The 27,119-nt window shown below is 41.3% G+C and overlaps 2 protein-coding genes and 2 non-coding genes across 4 annotated transcripts in view; all 4 read left to right on the top strand.

Moving 5' to 3' along the window:
* The first annotated feature begins 1,513 nt into the window (after nt 1-1,513).
* RPL27A (ribosomal protein L27a) lies at nt 1,514-5,002 on the top strand. The gene is made up of 5 exons (XM_069803797.1): nt 1,514-1,607; nt 1,934-1,997; nt 2,608-2,683; nt 3,520-3,694; nt 4,819-5,002. Exons 1-5 carry the CDS (start codon nt 1,605-1,607, stop codon nt 4,945-4,947), a joined length of 447 nt encoding a protein of 148 aa, XP_069659898.1. The 5' UTR covers nt 1,514-1,604; the 3' UTR covers nt 4,948-5,002.
* Nucleotides 3,057-3,189, top strand: LOC138689488 (small nucleolar RNA SNORA3/SNORA45 family). Its single transcript, XR_011328311.1, has one exon. It is a non-coding gene; the product is annotated as a small nucleolar RNA SNORA3/SNORA45 family (small nucleolar RNA).
* Nucleotides 4,038-4,169, top strand: LOC138689489 (small nucleolar RNA SNORA3/SNORA45 family). Its single transcript, XR_011328312.1, has one exon. It is a non-coding gene; the product is annotated as a small nucleolar RNA SNORA3/SNORA45 family (small nucleolar RNA).
* Nucleotides 5,003-11,105: 6,103 nt separating the features above from the next.
* The window catches only part of TRIM66 (tripartite motif containing 66), a 54,016-nt gene continuing 38,002 nt past the window's right edge, over nt 11,106-27,119 (top strand). The window contains exons 1-3 of the mRNA XM_009918451.2: nt 11,106-11,513; nt 22,181-22,284; nt 26,712-26,859. Coding sequence (XP_009916753.2) covers nt 11,294-11,513; nt 22,181-22,284; nt 26,712-26,859 — 472 coding nt within the window. The 5' untranslated portion in view covers nt 11,106-11,293. The remainder of the gene's footprint in view (nt 11,514-22,180; nt 22,285-26,711; nt 26,860-27,119) is intronic.

Raw genomic sequence — 27,119 nt, 5'->3', positions numbered from 1 at the left:
TCTGTACTTTAAACATGTATGTAGAAAGCTTTCAAACATTGCATTACCCATCAACATGTCGTTCTAGTTTTTGTAACTTGAGTCAGAGGAGAGTACCAGACAAGGTGAGATCATGTTTCAAAAAAATTTGTAGGTGCCACGTTCATCCTCAAACTATGGCTATATAAAACAATCCTAGTGTCGTGGTTTAACCCCAGCCAGCAAGTAAGCACCATGCAGCCACTCACTCACTTCTCCCCCCTCCCCCCAGTGGGATGGTGGAGAAAATCGGGAAAAGAAGTAAAACTCGTGGGTTGAGATAAGAAGGGTTTAATAGAACAGAAGAAACTAATAATGATAACACTAATAAAATGACAACAGCAATAATAAAAGGATTGGAATGTACAAATGATGTGCAGCGCAACCGCTCACCACCCCGCTGATCGATGCCCAGTTAGCCCCTGAGTGGCAATCCCCCCTGCCCCCACTCCCCCCAGTTCCTATACTGGATGTGATGTCACATGGTATGGAATACCCCGTTGGCCAGTTTGGGTCAGCTGCCCTGGCTGTGTCCTGTGCCAACTTCTTGTGCCCCTCCAGCCTTCTCGCTGGCTGGGCATGAGAAGCTGAAAAATCCTTGACTTTAGACTAAACACTACTGAGCAACAACTGCAAACATCAGTGTTATCAACATTCTTCACATACTGAACCCAAAACATAGCACTGTACCAGCTACTAGGAAGACAGTTAACTCTATCCCAGCTGAAACCAGGACACCTAGTGTTGTCTGGCGGTCTGTTTGAGAGGATCAGCTGCATGAAGAACAGGGGGCGTGTTAGTTTCCCTTGTCTGTGAGTTGTTAAAACTAAGTGTTTGTTCCTGAGCACGGACCATTACTAGTGCACCGTTTAACTGAGAAAGAAGTCCTGAAGAAAAACAAATCCAGTACTGAGACCCATGCTTTAAATTGGTAAAGGCTTGTTTAAGGTCTTAGGGTATAAAATACATAAAAAAGAAGCTTGAGAAACAGTAACGCTCTCCAGGACTTGTTACACGTGTGTGGCAGAGAGTTGCGTTTTAGTAGACAGTACTTATTTTCCCCTTGTCGCCGATGTTTAATAAAGCGACCAAGCTTGCCGCTTTTCCTAAATTCTGCCCCAAACCCCACTTTTGCTACCGGCGGCGGAGGAAGAGAAAGCAAGCTGCGTCCGTCACTCGGCCGGAACAGTCCTTAACGCCGCCTGCCTAACTCAACCCGCCGGTACGGGCGGCCGCTGCCCGGGACCCGTGTCTTCCCTCCGGAAAGCGGGGGTGACCGCCGAGCCGTGCCGGCGCACGGCGGTGAGCGGTGGCAGGGGAGGGCGGCGCGCTTCGGAAGCCGCCCGAAAGGCCGCCGAAGAGCGAGCCGGCCGGTCCGCCGGGGCCAGCCCGCTCCTCTCTAAGATGGCGCCGCCTCCCCCTCACCCCGCCGCTGCCGCCGCCCCGGCGGATCTCGCGAGACTCAGCCCCCGCTGCGGGCGCCTCAGCGAAGCCTCGCGAGAGCTGGGCCCCGCCCGGCCCCGCCGCGCCTTTCCCCGCTCTCGCGAGCGCCGCGCTCTTTCTCTTCCCTCGCGCACGCCGACAAGATGGTGGGTGCCGCCGCCCGGCGGGGGGACGGGACCCGCGGCCGCCGCCGCCGCCGCCCCTCGCTCCCGCAGCGGGACGTGGCTGGGGAGTAGCGGGGGGTGGTGGGGGGTGGGCGGGCGCTTCTCCGAGCGCGGGGCCTGCTCCGGGCGCGGCGGGGGAGAGCGGTGCGGCGAGGCGAGGCCGACTGGGCCTTCCCTCGGCGGGCCCGGGCCGCCGCCGCGGGGACTGCGGCCTCGGAGCGGCGGCGGCCGCGGGGGAGGGCGGTCGGTCGGTCGTCCTGCCTCTTGCTGCCCGTTTTGGTGACAGCTGCTCTCCCGCTTTCCCGCAGCCCTCCAGACTGAGGAAGACCCGGAAGCTGAGAGGACACGTTAGCCACGGCCACGGCCGCGTTGGTGAGTGGAGAGGCGGCCGCTGGTGGGCCGAGGCGCCTCTGAGTGCGTGCCCGTCGGTACCTCCCCGGTGCTGCGGGGATGCTGCTGTTCCTCACGGGCCGCACGGAAACGCGACGGTGGGCGCAGGGTCCCGCGCACGCTGTGGGTAGTGGCGGGCGGTACTGAAGGCCGCTACGCACCCGCAGGCGTGTGGGCGATGCTCGCGCTGTGGGGGCAGGTGCCACGGTGATGGGCTGATCAGAGGTCTTGCACGTTCGTTCAGATTTCACTGGATTTGCAGCTTAACCTCAGTAGCGCTCACGCACTAGGTACTGGCTGTGTGTGTGGGATCTTAAGCTTACGGGGCAGCGCTGTGTCCCTTCTAACTCTTTGGCCGTTCCTACCTTTTCTTGTCACCCCACTTGTGCTAGCGCAGGTGTCTCGTGCTGTGTGAGCTAACCAGAGGCATGCTATGGTTGGTTTTTAGTTGCCTCATCTCACTGAATTGAGGTGAATGCAGAAGAAGGGATAGAGTCAGAATAATTAGCTTGAATTGACACTGAACATACCTCTAAGCTCAGGTATTATGTATAGTACTCTTAGCGTAACAGACTTAAATTTTTCTTTTTAGGCAAACACAGGAAACATCCTGGAGGGCGTGGTAATGCTGGTGGTATGCACCATCACAGGATTAACTTTGATAAATAGTAAGCTAACATTTTAAATATATACTGGCAAAATGTATGTTCCTGAAGTAGAAACAAATAACTTGTGTATGTGAATAAAAATTCCTTGCAATCCTTTGTGGTTTTGCCTCTAACATGAAGTGTGGCATTATAGCTCTAGTCGACTTGTGTCCCCATTTACCCCCAAACCAAAGGCCTTTTCACTTAAACCAGGCGTTTTTAAGAGTTCAGTGCAGCATTGAGTGGACTTGACCAAACTTGCGTGTTACAACATGGTCCCTGCTTAATGATGCACACACAAAATGTGATGTAAATTCAAAATGTTACGCTAAATCCAAATTTCATCCTATTTAGGTGCGTACTATAAAGGTAAGGGATGTTCTCTTTACTTATTGCCGAGACTAGAGTCACATCTGGACACTGCCTGTTGTCCTGGTGTGCTAGAGTACTCGGACAGTAACCACTAATCTTATATTCACTGGCTGTGACCATTCTTGACTCAGTCAGTCACCAGGTTAGTGACAGGAGCACTGAAACTCCTCAGGCAGTGCAGCCCTTCCTGGATTCACGGAGTTGGCGTTGTCCTGGAAATACAGGGCTGGACCAGACTCACCAAGGGGTATCGAGTTGTGAGTTCAAGGGAGAACAAACACTTCAAGAGAAAATAATTTTCCCTTGGTTTGGGTATTAATGATTATTACACTTAAATACTACATGTGTTAATATGAATAAAAGTATAATTTGACATTTCAATTACTTTGATCAAGAAAGATGCTTGTTGCGGTGTTAATTTGTAGTCCTACTTTTTCAGGATGAATTAAAAATGTGATCTAATGCGGAATGTGTTTCTTTCACAGTCACCCTGGTTACTTTGGAAAAGTAGGCATGAGACACTATCACTTGAAGAGAAACCAAAAGTTCTGTCCTACTGTCAATTTGGATAAACTATGGACACTTGTCAGTGAACAGACAAGGCTCAATTATGCAAAAAATGAGGCTGGACTGGCCCCGGTCATTGATGTTGTGCGCTCGGTAAGTTTGTGCCCATATTCAAATCTGCAGTTCCTGGTCACTTCATGTGTAACTTGGCTTTGTGTATCCAAGTAGGAAAATGGTGAACTGCAAATAAGCTACAGTGCTTGAATATTTGCGAACTTCTTGGGACAAATATCTTGGCTTATAAGTAGTTAAACAGGTACTTAACGCTATTATGTTTTTTTCCTGTAAGAACTTTTTCTCATGCTTGTGTGTGATTGTGGACAGGGATTTCCCTGATTTTGGAAGGTGGTGAAAGATTACTTGTTTAAAATGTTACTGAAAGCATGTATAAAAACATGGCAGAACTAGTCTCATTATATAAAGTCACTTCTCTAATATCGAGACTAGAGTCACATCTTAACATGCGTGATTGTCTTGGTGTGCTGTAGTTCTCGGACATAAATGTCTGATCTCTATTCACTGGCTATGATGTCTTGTATCTCAGCCAGCCACCGAATCAGTGACACTAACTAGTCTGCCAAGTGGGTGTGTTCTGTGTCCCAAATTAAGATACCAGTGTTGGCTTGTTAGGCCACTTCTTCTAACAAGCGATGACTTCCAATGGCTGAAGTATTAATGGACCTTGTGCCGTGATTGTCCTTTTAATGTAAAGGACAGGAATGAAATGAGAGGATTCCAGTGGCAGAGAACAGCTGTTGCTGCAAAAGCTTCAGTTATACACTTAAGACATGCAGAAGAGTGCTCTGCTCTGTTCAGGAGTACCAGGATGTCCTACAGGTAAAGAGCACTGACCAGAAGTCATTGGGTAGTAGATAGTCTTGGAAGTGCAGCCAACTGCTCTCTCCTTTGGAAAAGCAGGGAAAGATTGGTGACCTCTTTGCCAGATGTCACCGTATTTTCTGTATGGAGTATGGGGAAAAAACAGCTTCTAAATTACAGGAAAAGTTCAGTTTACAGTTTCCACTTTTTCTCTGAACAAATGCAACTCTACTAGGTCATGCAGGGTATTTTTCTTTCATTCGTACCAATTTTATATTGGAGACAGACACTGAATGAGGTGAGCATGGTTTTAACTGGTGCATGCTAAAAGACAGGTCTGAATGTAGGAGCCTGCAAGCTGATCACAAACATTTAACGGCTTTTCTTAATCTTTCTAGGGCTACTACAAAGTCCTGGGCAAGGGGAAGCTGCCCAAGCAGCCTGTAATTGTGAAAGCAAAGTTCTTCAGTAGAAGAGCAGAGGAGAAGATCAAAGAAGTTGGTGGTGCCTGTGTGCTTGTGGCATAAAAGCCTTTGGTTTATTCAAATTTTTTGAATAAAGACAATGTGTAAAATGTGCTAATTTACAGAATTTTCTCATTATTTTTTTTTCCTGACTTGTCCAGATGCTGTTCACACTTAAGTCTTGTCTGCTTAGTTATTTCTGGCAGTTTTTGATTAGTGGTTTGGCTGTTTCTCACTATCTTTTGAAATTGCCTGGCTACAATGTCCAGCATTTGGCACGTACAAATAGCTCGTCTTTTTGTCTTTATGGGGTAGCAAAATAGATAGGTTCTTCCTGTATTTGTGCTGCACTTTCAATGGGTGATCCTCTTTACAGCTGTCTGTGAAAAGGTGACTTCATGTTCTATTGATGGGGATTTTTGTACCCTAAAATGCCATCTAGGTGAAATCTGTGGGGATACTGCCTTGGCCTTTGGGAATGAGACAGCAAGAGTGTGGACAAAGAAATGCAATGGAAAATGCAAAGTGGGTAGTAGTATACCAAAAATTGCTGTGTGAAAGAGACTTGGTGTGCAGAATTGCTATCAATAAGCTTTGTTATCAGTAGGCTTTTTTGGGGGGGTAGTGAAACAATTCTAGTCCCATTTCCACTAAGGTGTGGTATGGAAGGGAAGGAACAGGAAATTACTGGGAATAATGTGGGACAGTAGGAAAGAGCTGAAGTAGGTGGGAAGAAACAATTCAAGTTTTCTACCTCATTATTGCCAGACTTGCGTCATGAGAAGCACATCAAGTAGGTTTCTGCAGACACTGAAGTCCGCTTAGCATGCCAGCTTCTGAGCAGAATAATGCTGCCTGGTGTGCTTCGTTGCAGCTAACAGCAACTTGTCTCCAACAGAAAAAGTGATTGTTTTTTTTTTCTATCAGCATTATGCATAGAAGTAAGATGTATTTTGAATTTAGTTCAACAGTGTGGTTAAATTCTTCTTTGCTTTTTTGTGATGCTGTTAATGAAAGGTCTTTCTAAATTACGACTCTTGTGTTTGTCCCTCCAGTGCTTCGAAGGCTGCTAAATGGATGACAGCTGCCTAGCTTCTGATCACAGTCAACATAAAAAGTGCAGACCATTTTAAATCCATGTGCTTTTTAGAAACTATTGGTGTAATACTCAGAGTACCGAGGTGTTTGCATCCTGTATTCATCAGAACATGAGGCTCATAGTCATCTGTAGTTAAGTTGCCTCTTCATTGATAGCATTATACTATGTTTTTCCAATCTCTTAGCTAGACCACAGCTTGTGAACACATTGGATTTATCATAGAATCACAGAATGGTTTGGGTTGGAAGGGACCTTTAAAGATCATCTAGTTCCAACCCCCCTTTCCATGGCCAGGGACACCTTCCACTAGACCAGGTTGCTCAAAGCCCCATCCAGCCCAGCCTCAAACACTGCCAGGGATGAGGCATCCACAACTTCTCTGGGCAACCTGTGCCAGTGCTCACCACTCTGACAGTGAAGGCCTTCCTTACATCTACTCTAAATCTACTCTCTTTCAGTTTAAAGCCATTACCCCTTGTCCTATCATTGCATTTCTTTGAGATTAGGCTGACTTCTTCCACCACCCACCACAGGACAAAATTGCTTCTGCACGTACCAATTCTGAATTTCACGAATTTGTAGCAATTGTAGCAGCAGCATGGTGTCCTTTTGGTATTTGTGGCAGACTAGCTGGACGGATTGTGTTAGGCTAAAAACTTTTAAAGCTTCTTGTCAGTGTTAGTGGACTGACAGATGGCAATTCCAAGTTGTTGTGTTTTTAAGGGTTAGTAACAGCAGTAATGTACTGAAACTGTTGCTTAATGACTGAACTAATACAGTAACTGTTAATTAACTTTTGCAATTGATACCCTCCTCAAGTAGGATTCACAATTCCTGAAGTTACCGTGTATGGGACAGAAATAGTGCCAGCTAGCTTCAGCCTTCCTTACAGCTAATAGAAAACCATGGCACAGCTCTAGAACTGCACGATACGAATTTCTGATGTATTTCGCTTAAAATGACTACATAAAATATTGCTTGCTTAGTTGAAACATCAAAATAGGTCTTCAGTTGCCAATGCAAGGCTTGACCCTGTGTGCGAAAGCAGTTACCTTTATCTGATGGTAAAAATCAAACAATTACTTAAGACTAGTGAGCTAGTTCCTGTTTTAAGTGCCAGACCAAAAACATATAGACACTGTCACCTATTTTTTTTTTTTATGCTCACTGGTACAAGTCTTGAATTATTGCTTATAGTTGCAAATTACCTTCTAGTACGTGATATGATTTGTGATATGATCCTAGTTAATCAACTCCTAACCTAGTGTTTGGCAATAATTAAATTTAGAGGGCTTTTAGAGTAAAGCTGAATGCATCGCTTTGATAAAAAAGCTCATCTTTGCCTGTGATACTGCTAGTTGTGAAGAACTGTAACTTGAACAGTTTGTAAAATACTGAGTTAAGAGAATGTGAACTTTATCTCACCGACCGCTGGGACCAGTGTTTCCTAATATGTGATGCTATTTATCCACTGCCAAAGCTAAATCGTTTCAATCCTCAAAGGTAAGTTGCACAGTACTGCAAAATAAGGAACGTTATTACTCCCTCATGTCAGTAACCTGATCGGTGACCAGATCGTGAAGGCAGTGAAAGGCTTTACTTACTCTGAAGTTCCCTGTGCACACATGACAACAGGCAAGTGACGCTAGCTCGCTAACATACGTAGGACACACCACTCTCAATTCTTTGGTATTTAATGTCTTAATATATTGTGTCTTAAGTAATTCTTCCATATTTTGTAGTCTTACTTCCGAGTACAAAAAGTTCCTTGTGAGAAGCGTGCAGGCTGCACCGACTGACCTGCTCCCCTGAAGGCCGGCCTGGGTATTTTCTGTGGGGTTTGGGTTTTTTTGCAGGGCTGAGCCTCGTCCCTGAAGTACCTACCCTGAGGCTGGGACAGGACTTCTCCTTCCTCGGCGCCTTGTGCCGACTCCTGAAGTGACCGTCTGGAGGAGTAAATCAAACTTCGGTTTTGAGGTTGAGCAGTTTACTACCGAGTTACGGCTCCACGCCGCCATTTTCCCGGCTGAGTGCCGGCGCCGCCCCTGCGGCGCGATCCAGCTGCCGGGCACCGCTGGCGCAGCCCTGTCGGGCTCCCCAGCAAGCAGGGGCGCCGTGCCCCCAGCAAGCAGGGGCGCCGTGCCGGGGACGGAGGCGCCGGGAGCGGCCGGCCCTGCCGAGCGCGGCGGGGAGCGGCGCTGGGCCGCGCCGCCCCTCGCCATGGCAACGGCACCTGGCGGAGGCCGCTTCCGCTGACGTAACGCGGCCCCGCTCCGAGCCCGCCCTCTGGGTCCCGCCCCCCCGGCTGCCGCTCGTGGCCGCGCGCGGCGGGCGTTGGGCGCGCGGGGGCGCTGGCGGCCGAGGCGGGAGGCGGGAGCCGTGGCGGCCGTTGGGCGCGCGCCCTCCCCTCAGGACCGCCACCGCCACCGCCCCGCGGTCGTGCCGTCTCGGGGCTCTTCGCCCCGGGGGCGTTTCGAGGGTCTCGGGCGGGCTCTGCTGCCCGCCGGCCATCCCGCCGTTCCTGGGGTAACATACCGGCGGGGAGCGTTTCCGAGGTGTGAGAGGGCTGCGGGGTCCCCCACAAGCTGCGTTTACCGGCTTAACAAGAAGCTCCTGTGAGGGCTGATACGAAACTCCGAGGGCGGCTGGCTGTCCCCGATGTCCAGATAAAGGATTTTCCTATATAAAAACAGGAGAAATGAGGAAAATAAATGAAGACCAACTCACCTCTTTTCCTTTTTATTTGCTTGGGTTTTTTGGTTTTGGGGTTTTTTTGGTTTTTTGTTTTTTTTTTTTTTAACTGATACACATTATGGTTTGGTAGGCAGGGATATTTTTATTTTTATTCGATGTTTTCCAAATTCTTGGCAACTTGCGTTACTGCTAATGAAGCAGTTATGGACAAAACTGGTAAAGTTGATGTTATATCAATTTAAAATGCTGTAACGAGCCTCCTGTAGCAACATCCACATTTAATGGAGGGAAGAAGATACAACAAAAATAATCTGATTAAATCTGACAAAAAGGAGCACAGGAAATTGAAAGACTTGCATAGAGAGTGTATCCCTAAAATACAGAAATGATAAAGTTATGAGAGTGTATCATTACAAACTTCTCTCTTATGAAATGTATCAATGCTTTACTGGAAGTTCTAGTCCCGTGATATCTGGATGCTTCTCTTCAATTTGTGTTGGGGTGGCCATTGCCTTCCCCAGGCCACCACTGATGTCTTGGTCCTGAGGCAGCCCCCCAGCACAATGCTTTTCCTTTGCCCTCATTTGGGCTGACACACCAAAAACCCAGCACTTCTCTTCCCCTTCCAGGTGTGCCTCGGCCTGCCAGCTGCCTCCCCAGCTCTCCCCATCTTCATTTCTGTCCTGCGTCCTGCCTCATTACCCTTACTGCACATCTCCAAATGCAATTAAGTTTATTTATTTTCTTTGTAATCACTACTGCTGCATTTGGTGTTTCCCACCAGCATAGCCAAGTCACTGGTACTGTAGCTGCCTGACTGCTGATTTGCATACCTATCTCAGCAGGAAATTCTAAACACTTTTTGTCACCCTCATCCTTCCCCTCCTACTAAAAAACTTGTACGTAGTTTCATATGTTATGCAAAAAACATAAATTAAAATGTATGGTAACCTGCTTCTCATTCAGGCACAGATTTGGCCTTTATGGTGATACAGCATTTCCCAGTATTAGGCTTTGTTTGCACTGATTCTCTGTGCAAGGATGCTTTGGTCCTGGGCTGTGGTTTCTCTGTCTAAACAATGTGGTAGTCTAAGACCTCAACTTCCTACTGCAGAAATTACATGTTTTTGTAGGTGCTGGTTTGTCTTCTTAACAACAGTAGTTGCAAGAAACAAGAGACGGGTTGAGCTGAGAAGCTGTGCTACTCTAATGACATTTGCCTCTGAAATGGTTAATGAAGATGCACTGTAAAAAGTGAGCTCATATAATAAGCACTGATACAATGTTTATTAGTTAAGCCACAGGTGCCATTACCACAGCTCTTTTCTAAAGGGACGTCTAGTTTTGAAATTACAATCGTAAGTTTTAGTGGTGGGTTTGAATTTGTCTAAGTGAATTCAATAAAGTTAGTGGATAGCTACCTATTTTCATTTGTTCCTAGAATGGGTCTTAGGTATGAAATATGATGCAGACTTTAACACATGGTCCATTTTTTCTAAAATATTTTAAATAGCAATGACTTCAGGATGCAACACTTAAAAAATTCCTGGTTGTGAATTTCTGAGACATTGATAATTCTTTTGCGTGGTAGGAAAAAAAAAAGAAGACCCGCTTACTAACCATTTCCACTGGAATCTGCCCCGAGACAGAATCCCTCAAGAGAATACATAGCCCTAAGATTAGAGCTGCTGCTCTTCTGTGCTGAGGAAATCTGAAGATTGTAGGTGCAAGTTATGTACTGCTGGTAGCAAGGCCACCATGCCAAGGCAATGGGCAACGACATGGGGGTCTGGCCCCAGGAGGTTCGGTCAGCTGGAAGGGTGATTCCAGGGGAGACAAGACTGTATTTGCTTTGTCATCTCTGATGCAACTTGCAAAAGTTTCCCTTTGCAGGCTGCATCTGATCAACATCTCTCAAAATCTCAGAATCAAGGATGGAACATGAACTGCAAAACTCTCATTTACCTTGGGGAGCTTCTGTTGGCAGAAGGAACACTGTCCTGCTTGTGGGAAGCTCAGGTTTGGTCTATAACTTGATCTGTGGTCATCTCGACAGCTGAAATTTGATTACTGCAAAGTGCATTTTATTAAATTTCTATGAAGAAGATTGGCAGAAGATGCTGTACATTTATCAAGGCAGCTTTCTAACGTGCATTGCTGAAATGATGGATGTATGATCAGTTATGCTTATTATTTGCTTTACCTGAAAACTCTAAAATATTGAGGTGAAATTGTAAAAGCAGTCAGAGAATATCATCATTTTTTATTGCACAGTTTCAGTGCTTCTAGCAGGAAATGTACAGCGTGTGACAATTCAGCCTGGTAACAGCTTTGTAAGTAGATCAATAGAACAGATTACTTCAGTTTTTACAGAACTTGCAAGTACTATAGAGAGATAGTGGGATCATGGTTTGTAAACCTTAAACCACACTTTCCTGCACAACAATCTGCAAAGATATTCTTTTTTGTAAAGCAGGTATGTGATTTTCAGCTGCAAGGAGCTTCCTCTTTCTTCACAAGGACTAAATAAATGTTGTTTCTGAGAATGTGCATCCTGCTGTTGCCTTCTAGTTTGCGCTTGAGCGATCGAGTGTTTTGTTAAGTGAAGGGGTTGTCATGAGCCATTTTGTGACTCTTCATGTTTTCGATGTCAAACTTCAGCCGACAGAAATGGATACCCTGGATCTGTTGAGGAATTGTTTGGTGTGCAAATGGGACCTGCGGAAGAGAGAGCCCAGAATGCTACCTTGCCTTCATTCCTTCTGTAAGGACTGTCTTCCGGATTTGATTCAAGGATATAGCTGTATTCCCACTGAATATGAAGTTCTATACGAAGGTAATATTTAAGATTCTCTGGCTTGTGCTCTTTGTGTTACCGTATTATAAAAATAGATGGATTGAGAAGTACTTTTTGTAGCCTATTCCTTTACAGCACTATTTTAAAAGAATAAACTAGGAGACTCAAGATCTGTATGAGCAGAGGGTGGATTAGGAACAAACCTCCTTCATTATGTTTTTCATCCAACAGCAATGTTTTGAAGAGAAATGACACAAGCAACATTAAACATTTTCCAGAATGGGCTAAGTTTCAGTTACCAAGTGTGACATTACGAATATTTTCTTCACTTAGCTTAATAATTGAATAAATGCTCCAAGGTAGTTTCTAGGCTACATCTTTATCCAATATTTTGGACATGTTGGACCTTTCTGTGGTACTGGTTGTGGCAATAGTTTTAGTCTTCCTTCTGTCCCCCTTCTATGTGCCCCCCTGCCCAACACCAACACAAAAACATCCGGTTCTTTGTTCCTATCAAAGGTTAATTGTTATTAGAATATGTGTATTGTGGTGCACTGAAACTCTTCCTTTTATCTCATTGTAAATGTGGTTTCTCTCTATCTGAACCCTTCTGGCTGTAGGATATACTGTAACTCACCCTAACAAGCTGAGTAAACTAGTGAGGATGAGAAGCATTTTGTGACTGTGCCTTTTGAAATCCTGAAGTTATTTGTACAGCTTTTGGTAGTGATGTTAATAGAAAATACATAACTTTTTTTCAATAAGACAGGATTTAGATGACAGAATACAGTCATTTTAACTGAATGAGTCTTAATTGCCATGGGGAAGCATTCCAGACTCATTACTAATTTATAAGAAGAGCAAAGGCATGTAGATTACTTGTATTTTTACAGGCTTTGAACTTTAGATGAATAAAAGGCATCATTTATTATCTCTTCCATAGCAGATTTTAGAAACATGTAGGAAGGGAAGATACTTTCCCTGAGGTGATGGTAATCTGAATTGATGAGATTACATAAACTAGACAGGTTCAGGATTGAGAACAAATGGAAACAGTGTTAGGAGATCTAGGCTAGCAAAACACAAAAGATAAGGGAAAAGGGAATAACTTAATGGCAAAGGAGAAAGGCTATTCATGCGTCAAGTACAGACAGAAAAAGATATAAAGGTAGGAGAAGAAGACAAAGAGAACAAAGCAGTCATTTCAAGTAAATGAGTCCTCAAAATTTTTAATGCCCAGAGTGGGCTTAAAGTCCGAGGGATCCACTTTATAAAAAATGCTGTTGAAATCAACCACCCCATTACTTTTTATGTATCCTCATTTGACATCTAAGCCATTTCTCTCTCCTCCTTGTTTCTGTTTGCCAAGTGGAAAAGTGGATTTATACTACTTGGTGATCTTGGATGAAGTGCAGCTAGAAGTTTTCAGGAGCTGTTCAAATATTGGATGTTTCTTCAAGCTCCTGAGTGGATTGGGAATTATTTGTCTATAGCAAATTGGAACAAGTACTAATTTATTTCTGTATTCTTGAAGTTGCTCTGTTTACTTCCTCATTGTTTTGTAGATGGGGAACTTCTGTGGGAAAGAGCAAGATTAGAGAAAGAAATAATGAACAGTGATGACCCAGCAAATGAAGTGAGACACCAGGTGCAGAGACTCAGTTAATATATGAGCAAGGAGAGCAGCAAACCCCAAACATCTGTGTCTCTTATTTAAGTCAATGACTGAAACTGCAACCACCATAGGTCAGCCAGGATAAATTTGTGAAATCTGGTGGCATGATGCTAAACATTGCTTGTCTTATCTGCACTGATTGCTCAGTTATGGGTAGTACAATACCAACTCAATTTTCAGTGTTATCTTTAAGTATGATCATATATAACTGCCAGTGATAAACTGTAAATGCAAGTGCTAAACCATTTTAGCTGAGTAAATGTGAAATACCGCCTGTAAGAAAAATATGTTCCTTACTTACTATGAATCCTTTAAGCAAAATATAAGACTGGAAAAAGTGAATATATTCCCAAGTGAAGTCAATCTGACATTTGCTATAAAAGCATGCTTGAATTTGTGAGTTTTGGTATGCTTTACTATAAATAGTACTATACTAACATAAAGCTCTTTTCTAGTTTATTGTTGTTGCATTAAGATTGCTGAGAAGATGGTAAGTGGTCCTCATATTTGATGGAGGTTGATGTTGGAAACTTACTTTTATACCTGTATGTGTTTAAGATGACTCAAGAATGAAAGCTCTGAGATAGCCAGAGCTCTTATGGAAAAGCTGCATACACATCAGAATTTATTGAAAACTGTGAGAACCGAGAGTTTGGAAGTAATCTGAGTGGAAAAAGAAAATTATCTTTGTGAGCTGGCTCCTACATATGCTTCTTACATGAAGGGGACTTTAAGATTCTCAGTCTTTCTTTTTCTGCAGGCCAGTGTCACTTTCCTTTTTTAATTCCTTCTCCTCATATAACAGAGAATCCACATTGTTCTCCTCTGCAGATCTGCATGTTGTGTGCTTCCAGTCTGTTTAGTGCTTGGGAAGGAATAATTTTAAAGAGAGGGATTGGGTAAGAAAAAGAGAGAGAAAATTCCCCCATCTCCTGAGATGGAACTTTCTCAGATGAGGACTTTCCCAGGCTCCTACCTGTGCGAACTGCCACTCACAGTACAATGTGAAAACATACAAAATTGGTTCTTGCATGCTGCCTTGACTTGTTGTGTCTGTCTCTTTCATACTGAGTTCTGAATAAATTCAAAACTAGATTCATCCAGATTCCTGTGCTTATCCCTCCTTTCTGAATTGGAGGTGGGTGCCAAATTACCCTTTATCTGCAAATCTTCCTCTCCATAAGGTGTTAAATGATTTATATTGTTTTAGCGCTTTAAATATCACCAACATATTAATTTCAAAAGTAGCTAAATGAGGACCAGTGGAGGTGCATTGTTGTGAGAAGTTAATGTTTTTGCAAGACTGTCTCAGCTCCAGGGTTGGGGGTTCTTTTTGCCCTTAAAAAAAAATAATCACAGGTAATCACTGCTCAATCACAGTTTAGACCCCTGAGAACAAGGCAGATCAGAAAAGATGTACTGGAACACCTTGCAGATTTCTGCTAACTGATATCAAGCCCTGGTATTATTTACATTTTGTGACTGAATTGGGTAATTTGTCTAACCTGTAAGTTACACTTAATGTTTGTAAAATGTGATTAGTAGTTGTCCAGCTTTGTAAATTGCTTTGGGAAGTGGTAGATTTAATTGTACCATATTTTTGTACTGAAATTGTGTGTTGAGCTATTTTTCTGAAATTCTATTTTTAAAATGTGCTTTGCCTTTTTTTGCCTTTCTAGGTTGGATAACAAAAATCATGGAAAATGACTGCATAATTTCTATCCACATTCTGTGCATAAGTCAAAAACTCTCCACACTTGCATTATGGTAGCTTCCCACATGCAAGGGAGGGTCTGAGATCACCAGTTAAATGCCAGGAAAGATAACAAGGTTATGTATTAGAGAAATACAAACTGATTGGACAAAACTAAGAGAAAACAGACTATTAAAGACTATCATATGACTTTAACTGTTGACAGATGTCCACTTGCTGCATTTTATTATTTCCAGCTGAAAATATACAGTTTTCTTTAGCTTGTAAGGTAGGTGCTATATATAACCATGGATCCCTAACTGTGAATTCTTGTTAGCAAGGCACATCCAAAACTCAGCCAAACATTGGTCACACTTGCATTTAATGTGTTCAGCGATATCTTCAGGGGAGTTTATTTCAAGAAAAAGATTGAGATCTAGCACTCCTTTCGCTCTAGGCTCATTTTCAGTATGATGTTTTGGCATAAGAAGTGTGGTGTACTGGTTTAAGGAGACTCCAGGTGTCAACATGGTGCCTTATCTTGTACTAAGTGTGTATGTAAAAAAAAAAAAAAAAAAAAAAAAAAAAAGGCACATCTACAGAGTTCTTTAAACCATATTTAGGCTTACAGTGGAGTACAGCTTGGCTGCCTTGGTCTTACAGCTGTTATATCTCCAGGGTGCAAATAACCTTGTTTTGATGCAATCATGTAAGGCAAGTGATGCAATGCATCACATCTATTAATTCTGAAGGAGAATACCCATTTGCTTTAATTAGATCCACTTAACATCAAATACATGTTTTATTTCGAAAAAGGGAAGTAGAAAGGTAATTCTAAAGAGGGAAACTGTTCATAATGTATATATTTAGTCATCTTAAAATGGATTTAAAGTTAGTCAGCCCTTCTCACTCTGCTGTTCAGCTGCCAGATCCAAAAGGCAAGTGAAACAATGGGGGGTTTAGTTATATAAATATGAAGCTGTAGAGTGGGAGGCTGTCTTCAGAACTGTTTCCTATAACCTATAATTGGGTCTCCAAGGAAGTGTAAATTATGCCTGCAGCTTGAGCTGTAGCTAATGCTCTCTGAGAATAATTATTCTGATGGTTGTTGGAGGAAAAAGAGCGGAGGAATAGGTGCAACATGTGGATAGCAAGTATAAATGTGGTGTGTATGATAGCTCCACTGTTTGTTTCTTTATGCTAATCAATTCTTATTATAATAATAGGTTAATTATCTGCATTGATTTATTTCTGAGACAACCAGCTTGAGGGTTCTTTCTATTTAAACCTGACCAGACTGGAAGACCTTGAAACAAAACTGCGAGCTGTGGCTTTTGATGTTCAAAAGGTCTTTGTACTAAGTTTCCATACATGGTGGAGAGGTTACAGTTTGGACTTTCAGAGATGATTGCTGCAAATTACCCACAGCTCTGTCACTTACAAATTAGATCGCTAAAACATAGGTGGAGTAACAACTTGAGAGTACTCAGAAATTTTAGTTCTTTCTTTATTTCTGCTTCTACAAAGGAACACTCTGTATGAGGGTCACTACCTTGATGTCTGCTTACTATTCCCTGGGTCCAATGCAGTGTGGCAATTTTCATTAACTTCTCACTGGGATGCAAGAGATCTGACCTGTGGGGAACTAGGGTTTGAACAGTATATGGCAGAACCTTGTTGTTCTCCTGAAAGCTGATTTTGGATATCCCAGGTGTGGAGTTGGTGTATCCAGACTGGGTATCTGTGACTACTGGGTCCACTGCCTTTGAATTTCCATTTTCCTCAGCCCACTGTCTAGTTACTATTGCTGATGGGAGTGTGAGAGTGGAAATAAACACATGGCTTATGAAAAAAAGCTGCAAACCAATTCAGCAAAGTAAACATCTGCTGCTGAAGCTTTTCAGGGCTCAGAGATGTGTGTGTATAAATGTAACACACATACACACACACAGATCTGTCTGTACGCGTGTCATTTCTAGTGCTGGTGGCTTTTGTGGCGGTGTTCAGGTGTATTAGCCTACTATGGATGGTAGTTAAAGGATTAGTGGAGCCCTGGAAGGATGTAGTTGTAGGACTATTCCTCCACATCCCTCACATGTTGAAACTTCGTGGGAGTCTGTACAATACAATGTGGTCTTCAGTGATTGTTCAGTACTACCTGATAACTCAAATACACTGAGAATAGCTTTTATGTGGTTTATCCTGCATATCATTCTGAAATAGGGTTTTGTTCTGCATGTCATGATGAAATGGGGCTTAAATCCAGCATTAGGATCCTTGCTAGCCTTTCTAAACTTGTGGTCATCTCTTTAGCAGTGAAATGTGACGTCATAAATAATGATTTCAAATGATAAACAGCAGGAGGTAATGAACTTCTAAAACATAATTTATGCAAATGTTCCTACCTTCTTCCTACCAATATAGTTTCCATAGAAAAATAGAGCACGTCAACAGCTCTCTTAGCTTTTTGCTAATTCTAGAGGTTTTGATAATAATAATGGACTTCATTTGGGCATCAGGATTGCACCATAGCTGAATCTGGCTCCTGATCTCTTAATATGTAAACTGTTGTTTGAAACCTGTAATTCCATGTTGAATTGCTATTTAGATCCAGAAATTGCATCATGCTCATACGTACAAACAGTGAGTCTCTAGGGCTTCTGACTACTCTTCCCTTCACCCACAGTGCTGTAATAATGATATATTTAAATGAGCTGTCTGCAAAGTACAGGTTTTTAAAACAAATTAACAATGTTGTTTAGAGGCAGTGGTAAGGTAGGAAGGCAAGAAAAATATTTAGGGAATGGTCTGCAAAACGTACCGTGGGAGTGAATGACGTTCTAAGACCTGCTGCTACCTGGATCTGGAAAAGCTCTTCTCTTTCCTTCTGCACACTTGCTCCAGGTTATTCTGAGGACTGATCCAGGCAAGAAGGGAAGTAGGATGCTGCTATTCATTCTTACTATGGGATTTTTATTCCACCACTTCAGGAAAAATACAACCAAGGCAAGTTAACAGAGGCCTGAATGATTCTGAGAGGCAAGGGCAAAAAAGAAGGCAAGAGGGGGGGAAAAAAATGCACCTTGTAGTGACCCAGTACATCTTTCTGCCCTGCTGATTTGTCAGCATTTCTGGCTGAAGAAGAGGGAGCAGCCCCAGACGGTCTGTGAAAGGTGTAGCGACTTCAATTTGCAGTCTGGGGACTGCAATTGATTCTGGGGAGCAAATGGTGTGTGCCATTCTGCTTAATAACCACCCATTCCCCAACACAAGTGACTTTTGTGTAGCTCTCTAAGTGACTGTTTATCCAAGGGACAGGTAAGGGGTTTCTAGGAAATTGTACCTTACTGGTAGTTTGCACTCTGAGCACAAGCATAGCATAGTGTGCTCGATTTGTATTGTTGAAGTAGCTGCTGCTTGTGGCTATTTGTAAATATGTATGTAAGGTTTGCTTAATTTCAGGGTAATTGCTTCACAAACTATTCTGTAGTGTATTTATTATGCCAAGCTATCATTAGATTCTTTTTGGAATTTATATTGAAAAAGGTTGGGCATTTCCAGGAAGCACAGTTTTTTATTAAATGGAAGAGGAATCAAATAAGAAGGCCAAATAGTTGAACAAGTATGATCTCCGAAGCTACTGCATTCAGGGAATCCCTCTTTTATCAAGATGCAAATCCATATCCTGTGCTTTTAATAAAGTCTTAAATATAGAATTCAGTATCAGGACAGGCAAGAAGGTGCTTACTGATTAGTCCTCCTATGAGTAGGAGACTACTTCCAATACAATATTGCCACGGTGTCCCCATTATTTTTCCTGTTAACTGTTACACTCTTTGTTCTGATTTTTTTTATTAAGCTGAGGGCTATACATGTCTTATGTTCATCTCAAGGGAGTTTTAGATTTGAAATAATTATAATTCACAGTTACTTGGATATTTAAGACACACTTTGACATTTACACAATCAAATCTGTACTTGATGGTCTGTAGTAGTGAGTCTAATACAAAGTTCTGACCTGTGTGTGTGCAACTCACTCCATGTGTATCTCTGGAACAACACGGATTTCAGTAGCATAACTTGGATCTAAAACCTGGGAAAAAAACTGTCCCATGGCATCTGGGGCATCGCTTTTAGATATCCCCTAATTAATCAGCAATAATGTCATCTACCTCCAAAATCATAGCTGTTCCGTATTTCTTAATACCACTGCATTTCTCAATATATATACAAGGAGGCTTTTGTGCAGAACTGAAATCCAAGCGTGATGTTTTCTTAGGGTAAAAATTATTGAAGTTTTCTTTCAACACATTTAAAAACATTAAAAAGATGGTCTTGCCCATTGTCAAATTAATGCATTCTTTATACAATGTATTTTATACTTCACTGGTTTGTAACAAATTAGCAGAATTTAAGGTTCACATGAACGCCCCTGAGGGCATGAGCAATCCATTAAATATCATTCAATTGGTATAATTTGATTTAACATTCTGCACTAACTGAATACTGCTGGAATGTAATAAAATAGTAACTTCAATATTAACTTTTTTTACTTTATGTGGTCTGTAGATAGAAGTTGTCCTTGCTATGGCAAAGTCCTGAACACTGCTTTTGTTTCCCAGTAAGCAGCTGTTCCCAGAAATGTTTTGTGTAAGAAGCTGTACTCATCCATATGGAATGTAGATGAAGGAATAACTGTGAGAGTCGTGGATCTTAGTGTGGAGGTTTTTTCTCTGTATTAGCCAGATCAAGATCTGGCACTGCTTGGGCAATGCTGTTACGGGAGTAAGAAACTGGTTCGAAGTCTCAAAAGGCTAGAGGCGATTCCCTGTAAAGTCAGTAGATGGTTTCCTATTGACTGCACTGAGAATTAGAGCATGTCCCATAAGACTTACTTGAGAAGCTGCTTGCAAAGTAGGTATTTTGCTTCCTAGCTTCTCAATCAAAATGTATCTGTGTTTTTATTTCTGCTGCTGTTTTAACTGTGTTGCTTTTTCAGGTGCTCACAGGGAAACTTGACAACTGTTTCACCACCTAGGAATCAGCACTACAATTCACTGGTGCTTGTAGTATGCACCATTTACAAGGAGTAGGAGGGCACTGTCTGTATAACACATCTTGTCTTAGGTACTGCAGTGCTCCTACTGTTTTCACTTTTCTCTAGAGAACTGAGCTGTTAATAGATATCTAAAAGGCACACACAACCATAACTTGGGAAAGCATGGAGAGGTTTCTCTGTGACTAATATAAAAGCATTCTGTTGTCCTAGGGTGTAACATATGAAGGTGATTAGCTACAAATATTGTAGGTAAATAAGATACCTTTTCAGCTGCGCTCCTTATATTAAGGATGCAAAGTAGAGGAAGAGTTTAAAAGACTTCTCCAGCTTTCTGCCATCATGGGCATCTTTGTCAGGTGAATTTTTACCCTCTTTGTAACTCCTGTCACCAGAACACGTTTAAACAAGACTCAAGTTACGTGCCCAGAAGATGAGCAAAGTGTTGGCAATTGCTTGCGTTGCCCTTTCCCCTGGGGTGACTTGTAGCTGAGTAGCGCAGGCACCTGTGGGTAATGGCTGTTCCTTCTCACGTCTACATGAACACTCAGTGCTGTGTGAAATGCACAGTTAAACGAGTGTGAGGTAGACCATAGTCTGCCACTTGGACACCCAAATCACAGTTCTGTTTTAAATGCAACCTCAGAAAATAATAAACAATATACTTTTGCTTTTATAACAAGATTTGGGCTAAAAAAGACCTAAACCTCATGGAAGCCGTTCTTAGTAAGATGTCCTCTTCAAAGGAGATGTAACAGAACTCAAAGTTTCTTCAAAACATTTATGAATGAAAGTGCACCTTTTCAGGCATCTGACTGCATAGTGCTTTTGTCAGAAGTGGTAATGTAGGAAAGGATTGGGGTTTGTGTATCTCTGTCAATGTGAAGTGCTGCTGTTAAAATAACAGTAGTCCAGTTCTGTAAATGGGAGACACTCAGGGTTAGAACTGTGCACCTGGCCAGGGACTGCAGGAGCCATGTCCCAAGGGCAGGTAATACTAAGTACCTGGAAAACATGAGTGTCTCTGATAACTGTCTAATGCAAAGAGTAACAGACTTCTTAAGATTTAATTAATGTACAGGCCACTCTCCTTATTAAAAAATACTGTTAGTTAAGGAAAAGAGCACATTGAACACTGTCAGTCCAGTAGAAAGTTGTCATTGATCTTGCTTTTAAAATCTTGCTTTAAGTGAGTTTGCATCATTTAGTCATGGAAAATACTGCTGTTAGTTATCATAAACAGATCACTTGGCAAGGTGAGCATAGCACTGAAATTCTGTTCTCAACAGAATGGAAAAACTTAGATAAAAAAAGACTTGATAAGATAGGGTAAAAATAGACTGACATACCACCACCATTTCTAAAGGACTGGATTCACAGTTTACAGAAATATGGTCAGAAACATGCACACTCCTTTTCAAAAAAACAAACAAAAAGCACGACCTAGAAAAAAGTAAATCCTAGGCCAAGAAGTCTAAGGATGGAATAGCAGAGGTGCCAAAATGCAGGTATATGGTTATGGACACCTTGAACTGTTAGTTCTCAGCCCAGGCAAATACTAAGATTCATCCCAGTTGCACTCAGTAGTTAATGAAGCTGGAGCCAGATTTTGCTGCTCACACTGCTCACTTTGCTTTGATTTGCTTTGCTTTAGGGATGATCACGTTTTTCCACCTTTGGATTTGTTGTAATAGACGGTTTGCAATTCTGAGTTCTATTTATGAAACATTTTTTATCCTTTACCTTTATTCTGACTTGTTGCTTCTGCTAGCAGCATGTTACTCCTCTTTCACTTCACTTGCATAGCATGCTGCACTGTAAAACTAGTATTAGGCAATGTGTATTTTATGCTTTGATATACCTCTGGTAATGTAAAGGTGGTCTAGAAGAACTGTAGCAAGTACCAGAAAGCACAAGTAGATCTGTAACAAGGGAATACAGTTTAAAGTGCAGCTTGGATTTTATCAGAGCTGTAAACCATAATGAATTCAAGGGAATTTGGACATGCAGATAGAATTGATAAATGCTGAAATAAGTCAAGTGAACTGTAGTGTATTTCTAGGGATTTTGTGCTTTGTTTTTCTTTCCTATGTATTGAACTATATCTAGGCACAAGTAACTTATGGCTTGAAGAATGCCTTCATTTCCAGGAACTAAGTGTGTCCGTGTGATGTAAAAAGGCCAGCAATACTGAAGTGTGGGTTATATAATTTCCTGGTTCACATGGCTGGTGTGCATTGTTTTATTTGTGGTGGTTTTGTTTTGTTTTGTTTTAAATTCAGGTATCCTTTCCTGCCCTGTGTGCAAACAGACCTGCTTTGCAAGGAATGTAGTTGAAAATTTCTTTCTTAAGGACTTTGCCACTGGTAATTCAGCTATGGCAAAGGTAAGTGAAAACCACTGAGTTGGGTGCCTTGTGAGTTGTTGAAACACAACCACATGAACACAGTTTGAAAACAGAGCAAACTTCATATTGAAAAACAGACTCTGTTACAGTTTGCTTATGCAGCACTGTAATTACTTCACTCCTAGAGATGGACATACTGCCTTTATAGTACTTTTTAAACTTTATTTGAAGAAGGAGTTTGACTCTATATACTTAAAATAAAGTCAATTAAAAAATATTGATACTAGTGGTGTGGGACTGCATCTGTGATGATCAATATATTAGGAAGGTACCGAATGTCTCGGATTCCTCATTGTCCCTTTTCTGCTCTCAACACAAAGTGAACAGAAGCAGAGTATTGGCTGAATGGTTACACCAAGATTACCTATTAGATCCTGTGGGCAATTACCATTTGCTGATTGTCTGTTTTAATGATAAAAAAGGTCATGTCATATTTCAGTTTCCCATTGGGGAATGGATGCAAAGGGTAATTGGAAGGCATAGGATTACTACCTTGGCCTTGTATTGATACTGTACAAAGATGGATTTCACTTCTGTTAAAAACCCAGTTAACAGGCAGGACTATTCTCACAGTTTTTTAGTTGTTAGTACTTTGGGTCACAAGGAGGGACAGAGAAAGGTGTGTATTTCTGCCTCCTCTGTTACAAATCAGTACTCTATTGTTTACATTAATAAGATTGATTTCAAAATATGGTAGTATTACCTGTAGCTGGGAGTTAAAACAGGTGAAAACTCATCAAAACTATTCTGTAATCTGCTGACTGCTTTATCCAAAGTGTGATCTAAAGCAAGGGAAGAGTGACAAAGAAGCAGGGATACTGGACTTCACCTTCTGAACCAGCTCCTGGATCTCAGTCTGTCCCTTTTGCACTTTTGGTTCCTAAGTAAACTGGGTAGCCACATTGGATGTTCAGTTTCAGGGCCTTTGGGTAGAGGAGAACACTTTTTCCATAATGTAGGACAGAAGATAAATCTTTCCACTGCTCTTAGCTCCTGTAGGGTCAGCAACAATTTGTAGGTCAGTTCTGTCCCATGCAGAAGGCTTGAGGTGGCTTTAAATTGTGCAAGTGACTTGCCCAGTGACATCGTTGCAAAAAAGTATAAAGGCGATGTATTTCTTCCCTGTCAGCCATTTCTGTGTTTCATTTTCTCCATTGTTGAAAAGAATGTGTAACCTAATTCATGGAGTGTTCTGGGGAAATTAATGCAAGAAAAGTGTGTTGACATCTTCAGGTGTAAGGTGTTTGAAGAGTGCAACATAACTAACTTTATCTAAACCAGGAAGATGTCTCTTCACATGCGCTCTTCAAAGAGAAGAAAATCATAAGATATTGCTGAATGTTTAGAATGCCCTTATTATACTGGGATTTCTTAATTACCATGACTCACATCATTTACTTTTCAATGAGATTTCATGTAGAAAGGAAATCAAATGAGAATATCTAATGTCTTCAAAAGCACTAGATTATTTTTTCAAAGCTTCTTTAAAAGAAGGTTTTTCTTTTCTGTAATCCCTTAGGAGTCCTAAGAGCAGTCCAGTAAAGCAGATTTCTCACTGAAGCATAGGAGTACCTTAGAGGGACTCGCGAACCTTCCTCATAGTTTTTGGCTTACTTCCTTTTTATTAACAGTCAAGTCACGTATCAGTGAAGCTTGCTTACTGGTTTTTAACCACCAGCCCCTCCAAAATAAAGCCATAGTTTCACCATCAGTGATATCAAAAGGAGAAGCACTAGCTCATCCAGCTGAGACACTGCTGAAATGCCATAATTTTCTTAATTTACCTAATATGTTCAAATGGGAATCTGTCAAGGCTTGTAACAAAGTGTTTGGAAGCAAGATGTTTCTCAGTGTGTGAGATAGTGAAGCATAAATGATAGAATGTGCTACATACCAGCAGCAGGGGTTTCAAAAATATGCAATTCAGAATCTCTTGCCCAGAAGCCCATTTCCACATCATAAATAATGTAACTCTGGGAACACTCTGTGCTCTGCAACTTAGAAGTAATGTTAACACAGTACAGTATCAATATAAGTTCTAGTCAGACTGACAGCTCAACAATTGCAGGTAAACTTGTGATTAAGCAGTTTTGGTTATTGCAGAGAAGGCAGAGCATCCCTCAACTTTTGACCTGTTCCCTCATCTGGCCCTTTGTGGTACATTTTAAATCAGACATTTCTTTTTATATAACAAGCTTTGCTTCCCAGAATAAATACCCTTGCATTTTGGTTATAGAAGTTATATTAGGCTTTTTGGTTTAAATTATTACATATACATGACATATTTTGGAAAACATTGTTGATAAGCAAATGGCTAAAATAGCAGAATGCTTACACAAATACTTCCCTGCCTAGACAATCAAACACATTTAAAACTTTGCTTTGTTGTCTTATTGTCAAGAATTGCACAATCTCTTTGAAAAAGATTGAGAATACTTAGAAATTCTTGAACAATGAGTTGATAAGAGACCTGTTGTGAAATTCCAGCCTCACTGAAGGGAATGGTAAAATTTACATTAATTTCAGCAGAACAAATTTTTTTTTTCTGAAGTGAATCAGAACTTGACTCACTTGCTTCTCAGAATTTAGGTGGATATAGATGTTCCACTTATTGTTAAAGCCATGATTTAAAACTAAGATGACTAGCAAAGAACAGTGATTGTTCTTCCTTCAGGCTTTCTATTCCCTGAGACACTGCAAAGAGAAACTCTTCTATTAAATTCACCAGGGCTTGCATTAGGGCTTATGTGCTGAGTGTATGCTGCTATATCCTTCTTTTCATGTTTCCCATCAGAATAGTTGGGAAGCAATCGTAACTAAACTGAATTGAAGATAAGCTGATGCCCGATAGAAAGGGCAAAATAGGAAGTAATTTTGCCATCTATTATTAGTTGCTTGAGTAGCCCTAAGTAGTAGCAATATTCGGGAACTATGCATAAGTACAGTAGATATATTGTAAACTTGTAGGAAATGTTTGAGTTTGATAAACTGGTGGCAAAGCTTTTATGCTTTGATGATGGTAAAATTACAACGCTATGTTCACTCTGTCCATTAGTATGTATTTGTGGCTACTGTAAGTCAAAACCATTAATATTAGGAGTTTTCAAACAAGGTAGTTTATGCCTAGTGCAAATCTTTTTTTTAAAAGTAATATCATTATAGCTATCTTGAAATAACTCTTGAGTTCATTCTGGATACCAAAGATCAAATTAGACACGTCATTTATGTGCTGCTTTATTCATCTCCTCTTTAGTGACACTTCCAGACAGCATGGCCTATACAACAAAGGGCATTTCCTAAATTGTAGAAAAGATAGTTAATTAGGGTTTCCAGTTCTTCTCATGTTCCCGTGTCTTATGTTTCCAGTTCACCATATGTGATACCAATATATAAATTGAGCTTATTTCTGGTCAGCTCTTTAGAGAATAGGAACTAAGTTTTTCATTAATAGTATGTGGGTGTCCCCATATTGTTTTCTAAATTGCCTTACCATTGGCATGTTTTATGTATTTTTCTGACAGTCACACTCTATCAGAGTGGTTCATACAATGCTAAAGCAAATAGAGCAAGCTCTAATTTTAAATAAAGCAATGTAGATTTAGAGTAGCTCTGCTGAAGTAGCTCTGATTTACATTCATATACATGAAAGCAGAAATGGATTCTAGCCTAAGGATTTTTTGTTTATTAATAAATCATTAGTAATGGGCAGAAATTAATGAATGACACTGAAAGGATATAGTAAAATGCTTCTGCATAATGTTGTGATTAGAAAGGAAATGGTAGCTAGACTAAAAAACTTTTTGATGGGCTATGTTTGACTCCAACACTTCACTTACTTACTTGCCAACCTAGACTATCTTTTCTGAGGTAGAAAATACCTATATCTAGCTATCTAAATATATATATATAATATAAAGTAAGGTGTACACTCATTTGATGTGTTAAAACCATCAGTAAGTACTACAACACTAACAAAAAGGGATTATAAAGCACACCACTCATTTTCAAAAGTAACTTTTAATCTAACCCTCCTTAATTGAAATCAGACAAGTCTTATTTCATAGTTTCATAGCTTTTTCAGTTCACAAGAAACAAGTCATTACGATTATTTCTTGTGACTTCATGCATAACATGGACCTTAGAATTTTGCTGAATAATTCTTGCATCATGTCATAATTATGCTTGATTTTGCTAGAGCACAGAAAGACAATCAATTTAAGAGCTTCAAATCTTAATTTTATTCTATTCTCTTTTACGTAATAATCAGACTCTTAAAATCAGTTGAATTGCATTAGTCTGAGGAAGAAAAATATTAAGCTTACCAATCTGAATCATAGTCTATTAAAGATAACAGTTTGTATGGCTAATTTTTTATCCTTGCATGTAACTGCACTTTTTGTTCTTAGTGCTGCTCCACATGTAAAGAGAAGAGACCTGCTCACAGTCTCTGTACAAGCTGCAATAAATGGTTATGCAGCTCATGTACAGAGGAACACAGGCATGGCAAGGAAACTGGAGACCGCTTCTTCTCTGTATCCCTGAAGGGCTGCACAGGTACTGAAGATACACTTTGAAATTTTGTTTCTTCTCATATCAGTTATTCAGTTGAAAAAGGAGCAGTTGCAGGCTCTGTGCCACAGACGTGGTCTGTGTGATTCAGAAGGCTGTGTGTGTGTCACTCAGAAGCCTGTGTATGTGTCAATGAGAGATTATGTGATTTTTCTGTAACTTTAGGGCCATTGCCACAATCAGCATTCCACAGTATTTGAAAAATTTTGGTTATTTGTGTTTCACAGAGACTATCTTTTCCACAT

This window comes from Haliaeetus albicilla, chromosome 16 (genome assembly GCF_947461875.1).
Source record: "Haliaeetus albicilla chromosome 16, bHalAlb1.1, whole genome shotgun sequence".
NCBI lineage: Eukaryota > Metazoa > Chordata > Aves > Accipitriformes > Accipitridae > Haliaeetus > Haliaeetus albicilla.
Note: the sequence above shows the minus strand (reverse complement) of the source record. Positions and strands in the feature narration are given on the sequence as shown.